The 13,301-nt window shown below is 55.4% G+C and overlaps 1 protein-coding gene across 6 annotated transcripts in view; it reads left to right on the top strand.

The window, feature by feature from the left end:
* The first annotated feature begins 11,949 nt into the window (after window positions 1-11,949).
* Window positions 11,950-13,301, top strand: part of SLX9 (SLX9 ribosome biogenesis factor) — a 50,372-nt gene continuing 49,020 nt past the window's right edge. For 3 of the 6 annotated variants that reach the window (XR_016019720.1, XR_012493355.2, XM_074323700.2), the window contains exon 1: window positions 11,957-12,191. Coding sequence is in view for 4 of the 6 variants with exons in the window: in XM_074323700.2 (XP_074179801.2) it covers window positions 12,054-12,191 (138 nt within the window). In the remaining 2 variants the exon portion in view is untranslated. Of the gene's footprint in view, window positions 12,192-12,717; window positions 13,037-13,301 lie in introns of those variants that run through there. The other 3 variants (XM_074323815.2, XM_074323781.2, XM_074323845.2) reach the window with 3 other exon arrangements.

Genomic DNA, 13,301 nt, shown 5'->3' with positions numbered 1-13,301 from the left:
CCTGTTCCCCTTCCCCCAATAAAATCTTAAAAAAAAAAAAAAAAAGAGGATAGTTTATTGAAAGCAAAGGGTCAGAGCTCCCACATGGGAGGGGGTCCCGAATGGGGGTGCCCAGTGACTGAGGCAAAAGCTCTTACTTTTATACCTTCCCTTGCCTGCTTGGGGAAGGGGGCTGGAGCCTTCTAATGGAATTCATCTGTCAGGCTTGTCCTGCTTGCCCATCCTGAAGGGATTAACGAACCAACCCATCCCTAGCTATCAGATCTGCTCCTTTGTCGGCCAAAAGGGATTTATGAGATAATTTATTAACCTCAAGGCGCATTCTCATATCTTTGTCCTGGAGTGAAGGAGACATTCCAGAACCTGGATTTTCAGGATATGGCTGTCTTTTGCTTATTCCACCAGGAATATTTCCTGTCTGCCTAACAACATGTTAACTAAACTGTCTTATTTCCAGCATGGAAAATGTGAGGCAAGGGGATCCAGGCTCACTTGACAGAGATTCCCGGGTGGGGCTGCAGCATTTCAGCCTCACTGGGATGAAGGGTGGAGAGTCGGGGTGGGAGGCTGAGCAAGGCGGGAATACCTGGCCCAGCCATTATTAGAGGGGCCTGGGGTCCAGCCCCCCCCCCCCAGACATTCAGAGGAAGCACAGCCCAGCACTTATCACCCCAAAAGCAGGAAGCAACCTCACCCCAGGTGACATGAGGGTGTTCCCGTGGAGGCCAGGCTGCTGAGGGCTCTTTCCAGCTTTCAGCTTCTCCCTCTTACACCTTCACTCTCTGGCCTCTGCCAGCTGCCCCCAAGCTGGCCTGTAAACTCTCCCCCAACCCAACAACCTACCTTCTTCTGACCTTCCCCCATCTTTACTTTTTAAAAAACATTTGCTCCTACTTGTGACTTCCTCCTTCTGCAATGTTAATTCAGCTGTGGCTCCCTTTGTGGGAGGCAGGGGCTGGGAGGAGCTGTCAGAGGCAGCTGTGGGGGTGACAGGGGGGCGGCAGGCACACTCTCCTGGGGGTGGGGGAACAGAGCAGGAAACTGCCTGTCTGTGCTCAGTTCTTTCTCACCCCATCCCCTAGCAATCCACAGAAACAGGCAGAAAGCTGCCCAGCCTGGGTGATGGAGACCCCTAAGTGGAACCCAGGCCAGAGAGAACAGATGCCTGGGGTTCCCAGCCAGAAAGTCCTGAACACTGGCCCGAGCGCCCCAGGCCCTCCTCCCACCCAGCCCCACTCCACGCAGCTTCTTAGTTGCCTTCCTCTTTCAGGCTTCCTCCCTCCCAGGGAGGGAGCTGAAGAGGTGGCATTCCTGCTTCCCTGACACACCCACAGAGGGGAGGCCAGGGGCAGGGGTGAGGGTACAGGTAGGGGCCTGGCCTTTGACCTGAGCTGGGTCCCCCACCCTCATCAGAATGCAGAGGTTAACTGACAGGCTTGACCATGAGGAAAGTCACATTGAAAAGTGTGTTACAGACTGGGGACAGAAGACACGGCTTCAAGTTCAAAGGAGATTCGTAAGCAAAAAAGTTAAGCAAATATCAACTCTGGGGGAAAACCAGAAAGTTGTAGAAGGAAGATGTACTCAGAGTATGTGCTTTCTGCTTAGCAATGCAGAACACTCACACAGTAAATGAGGAGAGACCTGAGCAAAATCCAACCACCACACACGCTCTCTTGCTCGAGAGAGGAAAGGGGTGGGTGGGATGTGGGGAGCTGTGCCTCAGTTTCCAGAACAGGAGGTGGGAGCTGCCTTCCCACCCCTCTAGTCCATTCCCGCCATGCACCACGAAGGCCAGGCTGAGCTGTGGGGCCACCTAACCATCACCCAAGTCTTGGTCACTCCTCTCTCTCCTGGAACTTATCAAATTGCCATGTTCTGCTCAGTCAGTGGTCTCCACCAATGTGGACCGTGGGCCATCTTTGGGGATGAGAGCCCTCCAAAGTCTGAGCAGGTTGGTCCTTTCAGACCCTGGGCTAAGGGACTAGGTTTCCACTGGTGCTTTCTAGGCCCCTCTCACCCCAGGGGCCTGGCTGGGGGGAGGCTCACGGTCGAGATGGATCTAGCACTTGGGGCCCAAGGGCACACTGAGGACACTGGGTCCCTCTCCTTCTCTGGACCTCAGTTTCCCTCATCCCTCATCCCACTCTGTGTTGTGCAAAGGGCCTGGCACACGGCAGGTGCCGAGAAATGAAAGACGTGAGTAATAAAAGAATGAGACGCAGTCCCATGATCACGAGCCTGTGGAAAAATCACAGCAGGTTTTTTGTTTTGAGGGGAAGGTCTATACGTGGACTTACAGAGAAATTTCTTCTCATTGAATTTTCTGCTTTACCTTTTAACTTTGAACCTGGGGGAGCACTCTAATTTTTCTGCTCTGGGTTCCTTGCCTATTGTAGATAGGAATCAAATTCTTCCCCCTTCCTTCTGGAAACTGCTGCTGAGACCCTGGCCTTCTCTGAGTGTGCAGAGCAGGAAGTAGGAAGAATGCTGCAGGGTGAGGCCAGGCAGCCGAGGCCCCCTGGTGGGCAGCACGTGCCCTGCGCATCCCAGGAGAAGGTGGGTTTCTGGCAGAGTGAGAGTTAGCAGGATTTTCTCACAGGGCTCCCAGCCTCTGTGCCTGGCAAGATCTGCAGAGAACGCCCACTTCACCCTCCCTCCCACCTGGCCCGCTTGCCTCAGCCAAACCCAATCTACCAGGCTCATTCCTGAACACAGCTGTGGTGCTGTCCCCACCCACTCCCTGCTGCCCCCTCTGCCCCTCCTGAAGGGTGCAGCCCAAACGGCTGTCTTCCTGGGCCCAGAAGGTGGATGGGGCTGAGACCCTGTGCTGTGTGCTGGGTGGTCACCAGGAGGACATAATCCTTTCCACATTTCAGCAACAATGAAAACCCCAAGTTCAACAGGCTGCCTGACTCAGGGAAACAACCCACAGGTGCAGAGAGGGGCTGGCCCCATGCTCTGCCCAGATCCTGGGCACTGCTGGCATCTCGGGGCAACGGGATCAAAGGGGTTTTAACATTGAAAATAGTTTTCATTAGTTTCCAAATCGCTTACAATCGCTGCATATTAACTTTATGATAAGCAAACGATGTTACTATAAATCGAGTTAATCAGACACAAAACCAAACCAAAGGGACCCAAACCCCAGAACACCGCCCTGTGAGGCGGTGCCGGGACAGAAAAGAAACGCAGCTGACGGATGGGCGGGGGCTCAGAGGCCGCCCCCGGAGCGCGGAGGCCAGATCACCTTCGGGGACAGTCCACGAGGGCTGCGCCCATCACGCCGCTTCGGACAGAGCGTGTTTGGGGAACTCGCAGCTTTCGCAACCTCCTTCCCAGGCCCCTACCCCGCTCCAACCACTTCCCCCAACCGCCCCCGCGACTCCCGACTCCCGGGTGAGTCCGACACCTCACTTCACCCCAAGAGTTTCCAAATTTGGAAACTCCACAGTCCCCAGTCGTTCGCGTGCGTCCGATTCCTGTCGCGTTCCTGGGTGCGAACATGGGGACCGGCCACCTGCCGCAGAGGCGCTCAGAGTGGGCGCCTGCCGCGCTATCCCAGGGGCCAAGGCGGCCACGTCTGCGCGGAATTTCTGGAAATTCGCCCAGTTACGGAGATGCTCAGACGACAAAAGACCCCGTAGAGACCCAAACCGGTCGTTTAAAACCTCAGACGTCCCTGAACCAAAGCCAAAGGCCGCAGTCACCGGGCGGAGGCGACCACAGCCCAGCGAGCCAGGCCCCACCCCCGGGCCCAGGGTCGCCAGGACCCAGACGCCTCCATCCCCCCGGGCAACTGAGAGGCACAGGCCACCGGCTTCCGTCGCGGGCATCTGCTCACCTGCTCCCCGACTGGGTCCGGGAGAAGCTTCCGGCGTGGCCTAGACGCCCCTCGCGGAACCAGGCCTGGGGCAAATCCGTGGGGCTGGGCGCCTGCCTCAGTCTCCCTACCCAGAGCGGGGGGATGGAGCCACTGCGCGCTGAGGTTCCCGCAGGTCTCAGCGGTACGCCTTGGAGCTGCCGCCCCCTTTCCACAGCCGATTCGTTCTGGAAGCGCGGGAGGGTCTCCCAGAGGAGAGGGGGTGCCGCTTCCCTCCCCGTGGTCCCTGGGGCAGGGAGCGTGCAGGAAGCGCTCGGGGAGAGTCTGGACGTCACCCCTGCCCGGCTCAGGCACCCGAAGGCCTGTGCGCTGCACGGTGTTCCACGCTGACACCCGACACCCAATCCTGATACCCGAAGTCCCCGCCTTTGCTCCTGACCTACACCCGGGTCCTGGAACCTGCTGAGCGCGTGCTGCCTCTAGATGCTCCTGCCATTTCACCTGTGGACCCTCAAAGATCCGGGAGGCATCCCCCTTGTGGAGACCGGGAAACTGGCTCAGAAGTTGCCCAGGTAAAATCCAAATATTTATAAACTGGTCATATGGGAAGAATTCTCACTTTTACTTAGGTAAGTTTGAAGCTGGCTTTCACTTCAATATGTGTTCTCATGGAATGTACTCCCACAGCAGAAAAATTACCAGGGCTGTAAATCAGAAACCACACAGTACTGGTTAACCAACAAGACTGCATGGCTGCCACTTAACCTGCTGTGAGAAAGATGTGGCAGAATGGCATGTATCAATTTTCATCCCATTTCAAAAGTCAATATTTAAATAAAGGATATCCAAAGCCAAGACTTCATGTTGAGTGATTCAATTTTTTTCTATAGCTGCGTGGCTGCATGTGCATTTTGAGTGCTTTCCTCGCTATGCTTTCCCTGTGTGCCAATGAGCTTGCTTCCCAGTGTCTGTTGTTTCCAGTTATGCAAATGTCCCATCGTGGCATCATGGGGCTGTTACTTTAAACGCTATTCAGAGCTGTTGAGTGAGGAAAGATGTAATTATCAGGTGAGTCCTGTGCAGGATGTAAACGTGAGAACACACACACACAACTTACTCTTTCAGTCTAGATCAAACTATATTTTCTTTGAAACATATTCACCAGGAAGAACACTTCTTGTGTGTGCCACCAAATAAATTCAGAAGAAAAAAAAAATTCAGCTCCACAAAATTTGAAACGCTTTAATCAAAGTTACAAATTCCCCATATTTTCTCCAATTTCTTTCAATGTTTTTAAACATGGAAACAACTAGCCTGAAGGGGGAATAAAAGCTTATCACTTCAATTTGAAACATTTTATATAACCCCGGCCAGAAAAATCAATGGGTTTGTTTGCATTTATGCTCTCAAATACCTAGATATTTTTTTTGGTCATACAGAGCTCACCTCAGAGTTCTCCAGCGACAAGATATACCACGCACACTTAACCTTGGTGGAGTGCCTACTATGTGACTGGCTTTTAACACATGCTAGCTCAACCAATCCTCCCAGAGGAAGGCCTGAGAAAGTATGCGTTCATTACCCCATTTAAAAATAAGGAATAGAAAGCCAGAGAGGTTTTGATTTGACTAAAGGCATGCAGAGCTCTGATTCTAATCTAGTCTGTCTGACTGCAAAAGCACGTTTCTCTTTGGCTCTTCTCTATTATCAAATTTTTAAAAAATGGGCAGAGAAGGGTTTAATGGATTGTCCCCTTGTGTAAGCAAATACAATCTCATTTGAATTTCAGTCTCACCAAATAGTGTCCTAGGCACGTTTTCTTCTGTTTCTCCTAACTTGAGCTATTAAACAGGTGTTTGATTTCCAAGTGATCAATCAACAATAACCAATGACAGGCAGTACCGAGCAGGTTAAAATGAGCTCTCTGCAATTCAGCAGATAAAACTAACTGATTGATACAAGACACTCTACAGGGTATTCTCATATTAACTCCAGAAAGTAAATAACACATGTGGAGGAATGCACCTGAATATTCTGAAGTCTCCTTAGGTTGTTGAAGGTAAACAAATGGGTATCTGGCCAGTGTACTTGCTAAAACACGCCTCTGCATGGAAACTCTGTACTGGGAAAGCCGGATGTGAGGTTCCAGTTTACCTGCTGTGGACGATGTATGTGATTGAGGCAACAAGCCAGGGAGTGGCCGGAGGGGACTTCTTAAATGAGCTGGAAGTTGGCATGGGCTTGAGAGGTTAGCATCAGGGTAAGGCAGAGGCAAGGGTCCTTCAAGAAGAGATGATAGCTAAGTGAGGATCAAGGCCTGGGATAGACCCGCAGCTTTTTTTTTTTTTTTTTTTTTTTGGGGGTGGGGGGAAGGGGAACAGTGTGTACTTCCAGGCCTTTTTTCCAAGCTGTTGTCCTTTCAGTCTTAGTTGTGGAGGGCGCAGCTCAGCTCCAGGTCCAGTTGCCGTTGCTAGTTGCAGGGGGCACAGCCCACCATCCCTTGTGGGAGTCAAACCGGCAACCTTGTGGTTGAGAGCCCACGCTCCAACCAACTGAGCCATCCGGGAGCTCAGTGGCGCTCAGCTCAAGGTGCCGTGTTCAATCTTAGTTGCAGGGGGCGCTGCCCACCATCCCTTGTGGGAGTCAAACCGGCAACCTTGTGGTTGAGAGCCCACGCTCCAACCAACTGAGCCATCCGGGAGCTCAGTGGCAGCTCAGCTCAAGGTGCCGTGTTTAATCTTAGTTGCAGGGGGCGCTGCCCACCATCCCTTGCGGGACTCGAGGAATCGAACTGGCAACCTTGTGGTTGAGAGCCCACTGGCCCATGTGGGAATCGACCCGGCAGCCTTCGGAGTTAGGAGCATGGAGCTCTAACCGCCTGAGCCACCGGGCTGGCCCGCAACTTTTAAATACACTTACCAAAACACCAAGGACATCAGGATGAAAGTCTCACTTCAAAGGTAATGGTTAAACGGAGTGGTTAAATGGTGTGCCAGCCACACAGCTACGACCAGGGCTTGAAGATAAGTCTACTCACCGGCTCTCACAGTCACTGTGTTTCCACTCTAACAGTGGTTTCCATCCACTGTCTAACAGGGAGGCGGGACTCAGGAAACCTGTGGGGAGTCAGGGCAGGGGTGTTCAAACATGGCCGTCCTGCTTTTATCTCTTCTATATATTGGACTTCAGATAAGATTTATTATAAGAAAAGAGTCTCTTTGTGTTAAAGAAACACTTTTCAAGGCTTTGTTAGTGATTGACACTGTTGAATTCTGTGCTATGTGACACAGACATAAATATCAAAGGACAAAAAGCCTTTGCCCTCAACTAATGAACTTACTCATTCAACAGTATGGAGCGTGTGCCTGTGTGCCAGGTACTTAGCTATGCATCGGAGATTGAATGGTGAGCAAAAGCTGCAGGTTTGGCCTGGGGTTGGGGGGTGCTAAACCAGGACATTAATCAAAGAATGCCACAAAGAAATACAAAACCCAACTACGATATGTGGCATGAGGGAAAGTTGCAAGATGCAAGGAGAATGGATGAGCAGGAAACATCAACGTAAGGTGTCACTGTGTTAGTAGAGGTAAAGTAACTATGTGAACCAACAACTATGACAGCTGTAAGTGCTCAGTACGTGAGCACAGGATTATGGTAACAGATGAGGCTGTGATGGACTCTGCCAGAGGGGCAAGGACACCTCACAGTGAAGGTGACCTTGATGCTTCATCTAGGAAGGGGCCATAGGACACGTTCTCACAGGAAAAGGGGGGAAGGAAGGATACCTCGGACAGAGGCGTTGTATGTGCAAAAGGGTAGAATTTAAAACAACGACAAGTCGTCCTCAAGAATAGGGTAAAAGGTTGTTGTCCAGAAAAAAGAAATGGAGTTACAAACATACGCAAGGGCCAAATCAGACAAGGCCTTCCGCGCTATACTATCAGTTGAGCTCTAACCAGCAGAGCCTGCCATGGTGGTGATGTGGTTTCTGAAGGCTGTAGTCAGCAGTGTGACATGATCACACTGCATTCCAGAGGACTCACACAGGAAGCCGAGTAGAAGACAGTAGAAGACACAGGAAACAAGAACACTAGTGAGAAAGCGACCATCAGAAGCTGCTACGACTTACAAACAAAAGACAACTAGGACTGTGGATTTCTTAGGTTTCCTAGCACATGACATGCAAAAGGCGAGTGAAATGAATGAATTAAATGAATGGGAAATAATGTTGGCGTGCTAGTGTAGGGCAAGTATGCAAAGAATCACGAAAGACAAGAAAAATGTTATGACCTGATGCTATAGGAAATGGGAAGTCACTGAAAGTTTTTGATCAGAGGAGGAGGAGGAGGAGGGGTTGTTCCCACCTTGCTCAAGTCACCTCCAAGCCAGTCCGGCTCCCCTGGGTCCCCGAATGGGCCTCCCCTCCAGAAATGAGGTCGGACTCAAGCAAAGCAGGGGTTGGGGGGAGGAGACGGTGGGGAGAAGGGCTGATTGAGCTCATTCCTGGGGCCCCGGAAGGCTCACCTGGAGCAGGGTTCAGGGGGCTGGGCGCTGCACTGGGAGGCTGGTGGCCAACCCCCGTGACCAGACCAGGAAGGAAGGCCTGACACTGGGCACACAGATACCTGCAGGATGAGGGCCTTAAACCAGGGCCACACAGGGCTGGAGCTCCAGGTTGTCACTGGCCGTCCTGGGAGAAGCAGCTCTGCTGCTCTGCTCGCAGGTCTCTTTCCGCTTCGACACACATCCTAGGGGTTTGGGAACCTGGAAAGCTGGGCCTGCCGCTTCACTAGGAAGTCCTGGCAGAGCGCCCCAGGACCTGGCGGAGAGCCACGCGTGGCGGAGGTGTTTGCACATATCGGAAGCCATCCTTCCACATCTGTGCGGGACCCCAGACCCGGGTGCGTGGAGATCTTTCTGCAGCTCCTGAGTGACCATACCCTGTGGGGGCCGGAGGGGCTCTGTCGTGCAGGGTGTCATGCGGGGTCTCTGGTCCTGCTCCACACATAAGAACGCAGGACATGGTGAGGCCAAAAAGGAACACCTACGGAGCCATAGATAGGGGAGTCACACCACTATATTCTCACTGGCAGCTGGGTTGGAGACACAGGAAGCAGGAGCCACACGATCCACAAACCACCGTCCACTTCTCTCTGCCAACCAACCAACCTCACTTGCTAGCTGCAATCTGCCATGCTAACTGCAACCCGCGCTTGCTAGCTCAGCCACCATCTACTTGCTAGCCCCCATTTGCTGCTAGCGTAGCCACGGCAGTTATATTAGTGGCCAATGGCTCACTGGTTACAGCTGACGGCCAACTAGCCACAGCTGATGGCCACCAATCACAGTTGATGGCCATTTAGTACCTGAGCCAGCAGCTTTCCATGTGAGGCCGAGAGCCTGGAAACTGTGCTCCTGGCGCTGTCCCCATAGGCTGGGAGTCCCGGACAAGTGCCTCACACTGGGATCCTCCGGCGTCTGCACCAGCCTTCTTCCCAGCAAAGCAGAGCAGGGAAGTGTGAGTCCTGGTTGGCCCATGAGCGCCCTCCGGTGACAAAACATTGAGTCAGAGAAAAAACAAAGAATTACCTCACGCTGCCCCAGCTGGGCCTGTGGGGGTGGAGGGACCACCGAGCCATGAGGTCCCATGGGGAGGCAGACAGCACAGGGGACAGACCGAAATGCGGATGAGAGACAGGAAGGGCAGAGCAGCTGAGGGAGAGGGTCTCCGGGGAGGTCAAAGCCAGGGGTTCCTTTCCAGGGAGATCATGGCCTGGGGACCCCTCTGGGGAGACAGGGGTGCTGCAAGCAGAGGGCGTGTCCATTCCGGCCCAGCGAGAGGGCAGGGAGTCCGGAAGGAGGCCAGGGCAGGAGCTTGGTGGAGTGGGATTTGGCTGGTGGGGCATGGGAGGGGCTGTTGGGGTGGATGTGCCAGGGAGCTAGGGGAGATGGCACCTCAGTTTTGGAGGAGCTACGTGGGGGACAGTTGCTTTTCCTGAGGGGGACTACCTTGCTGGGGCACTGGGGGTAGACGGGAACAAGAATTCCTTTCGAGATTCCCAGGAAACTTTCAGGAGGAGGAGAGAACCGGGGCTGCAGATGGAGGTCAGAGTAGCAGCGTGTGGCAGAGAGCGCCATGGACAGGGCACAGAGGGAATGAGAGGACAGGCAGAGAGAGAATGGGCCCGGGACTTTCCTAAAGTTGTGACAGATCCATTTTGGAGCAGTTGCACAGTCTTTTCCTTTTATTGAGACAGTATCGACTGCACAGAAAGGCAGAAATAACCCCTGGAACTGAGGCTGTCCCACAGGCCTCTGGACTGTCCAGGAGCCGACGTCACTGGCTGGAGCAGGCAGGGGACCGTGTCCTCTGGCCAGGAGCCCAGCCGGGGTCTCTCTGCCGCGACGGCTCAGGTAATGAGACTGGTTGGACGCTGAGGACACAGTGTGTGAAGATCAGCGGTGTCAGGCCAAGGAGCAGCTTCTGGGATGCTCCCTGGTATCCTTGCAGGGGGTGCCAGGGGGACAGTTCTCGATACTGGCTGAGTTTGTCTCTGTGCCTGTCTCTGTGTCCGGACTCTCTCTGCATGACTTTTATCAGCAGGGATTCCCTCTGTGTTCTGGTTGTGTCATGGCTCAGCTGTAGACCTGCGCTGCTTCCTCGGGTTGGACCAGGCTTCTCTCGTGTCTGACGACACAGCCTTAAAGAAGTCCTAGGTGCCACCGGATGGCTGGGGTCACAACTGGGCAGTGGGCACAGCCTTCTCCACACTTCGGAAAGCCCACCTGCTGGGCTGACGCCCTCTCCACCCAGAGGTCCAGTCAGTCCAGCTCCCAGTCAGTCAAGAGGTTCAGCCACAGGAGGCTGGCTCTCCTTCAACCATCTGGTCTGGCAGGTGCTGGGCAGGTGCTGACAGGGGGAGGCTCCTACAGAGTGGGGTCCCCTGCCTGGGTGCTGCCTTCTGGAGTTCTTCCAGGGACATTTCTCTCTGGCCTCGCCTGGATCTACGCTCTGACATTGCCCCTGTGTGTTCCAGTGTCTCCAGGGGGCTTCATCATCTACAAACGTCCCTGTCCATGTTGGACATTCTGGAACTGGACAAGCCAGCTCCTGCAACCCTGAACAGACCTGGAACACCCCGAGTAGGGTATTGACTTGCTGCAGCGGTTGGGGGGGGCACACTCCAGGCTGAACACCCGTTTGTCCTTCCTGAGAAGTGGCACCAGCTCTGTGTGGGGCTGGCCGCTTCTCTCCGAGGCCCACTTCCTGTGGGTTGCTTTCCGCTTGGCTCCTGGACAGGCTGAGTCCTGCGTGCTGGCACCCAGGGCCTCCCTGGGATGAGGGAGGGGGAGGTGTGTCCACTGTCCTGGCTGAGCCTGGACTCCTGTGGCCCCAACAGAACAATGTGCTCCTTGGGGTGGGAGTCACACTCACCCCAGCGCGTTTTCCCCAATGAGCCCCTCAGGGCTGGACACACGGGAGCCTGCGGGCAAACTGCGGCGATCAGAAGCGCAGGCCACTGAGGTGCTGGTTCTGCAGCTTCCCAGCAGGTGACCCGGCAGGGCAAGTCATCCCCCCCCCCGCGTCCTTTCCCAATGAAACGGGCGAGTTACACCCAAATTCAAGGAATTGTTTTGAGGAGTAAATGAAATACTGTAAAAAATACATGGACACAAAGTAAAGGTTCAGTCACAGTTAATGAAACCAATGCACTCGCTCAGCCAGGGGTCGTTGGGAATCCGCTTAGGCTCAACCACACTGGGCCTCAGCTCCCCCCTTGTGGACGGGACACCACCTCTCATAACATGCAGCCCCCCCCCCCCCCAGTCCTCTGATTCTTTTCTCCCCCAGAGCCTGTATGAAAGACTCCAGTGTCATGTGCGAACACAATCGTGTGTTTTCAACAAGCTTGGTCCCATCCAGGGCCATGTTCATCGTCTCCCGAGTACAAGGAGGCTGCCTCGATTCCAGCAATTAGCCCGCACCCGGAACGGTTCCCGGGGCGGGGCCCGAAACACAGCCCCGCCCCTCTGCTGCTGTACTCGCCTGCGGCTCCGCCCCTGGGGCCCGCCGCTCCCGAGCGCCTGCGCAGCCTTCGAGGGAGGCTCCCGGAACCCGGCTACCTGGGCTCTAGTTTCTGCCCGGCCCGGAGAGCGCTGGACCGGCATCCGGCAGCCCCGACGCGTGTGCCCCGCTGCTTCCGGCCAGCGGCGGATCTCAGCCCAGAAGATGGGGAAAGTGAGGGGGCTGCGAACCCGCGTGCACCAGGCTGCCGTGAGGCCAGCGGGGGCCGCCGCGCCCCTCCCCGCGCCTGCAGTCCAGGCGGCGGCCCCTCCGCAGACCTCGGCCGGCGGAGTCAGGGGGAAGGTAAGTTAGGGTTCGCGGGCGGTCCCGGGCGGCTGCAGTGAGTGTGTATGGCCGGGGGGCGGCCGGAGTGGGGCGGGGTCGGCGGGGGTGGGGGCGGGGGTGGGACGCCGCGTGGGGCCGCCTCCGGGGTCCTCGTGGGCTCCCGGCCCCTCCTGTGGGCGACCCCGCCCCCCACCCCCGCCCGTGTTTTTGCACCGTCTGCCGCCTTCGCAGTCAGCGAGGGGTGGTGGCCGTGGGGCTCAGCTCACGTCGCGACGGCCGCGGAGGGGTTGACCGGCACCGCGCCTCTCGCTGGGCGCGAGACAACCTGACACCTCGCACCGCAACGTCCGTTAATGCCCCCGGATGTGCAGACGTTCCGTTTAGGGCTTAGGTGAGCTCCCGGGGAAGGAACGAGAGCCCCAGGTTTGCCGGAGAAGTGAAGAGCGAACGGAAAAGCCCTCTGCCACGTGGCAGCCGCCCCGCGCCGCCCCGCCCCGCCCCGCCCCGCCCGGCCCCGCTCCGCTTTGTCCGCTCTGGACGTGTCACGCGGGAGGGTGTCTTTGTGCTCGGCTCCGTGGGCTCCGCACGACGTCCTCGACGTTCATCCGGGCGCTGTCTCACACCAGTGTGAGTGTGTCGTTCCTTCTGTGGCAGAAGAGCCTTCTGCGCTGTGGATAGACCACCTTGCTCATCCGGCGCCTGACCCTTGAGCTGCCCTGGGAGCATTTGGTGGTGGAAGCCTTGAGCGGCGCGTGTAACCAAGGGCCAAGCGCAGGGGCATCAGACAAGACCTCGCTGGCCTGCGGGGACCGTGCCTCGTGCTGTGGATGCCCACGCCCGCAGCTGTGGTGACTGAGCACTTGGTACGTGCCGGGCGCTTTACGTCTTCCCAAAGCCCTAACCCTCATTGTGCATCTTCCCAAAGCCCTAACCCTCATTGTGCATCTTCCCAAAGCCCTAACCCTCATTGTGCAGGTGAAAAAGCTGAGACTTTAAATAAGTTACCGAGGACCCTCAGCTGCTGATGGAGCTTGAACCCAGGGTCTGGCTCCAGTGTTCTGGCTTTTATAAAAGTGATTGAGGTACAAGTAACACGCCATAAAATCCACCCATTCAAAGTGTAGGATT

Source organism: Rhinolophus sinicus, chromosome 17 (genome assembly GCF_057876585.1).
Source record: "Rhinolophus sinicus isolate RSI-liver-muscle chromosome 17, RSI-T2T, whole genome shotgun sequence".
NCBI lineage: Eukaryota > Metazoa > Chordata > Mammalia > Chiroptera > Rhinolophidae > Rhinolophus > Rhinolophus sinicus.
This window is presented reverse-complemented; position numbering and strand designations above follow the sequence as displayed.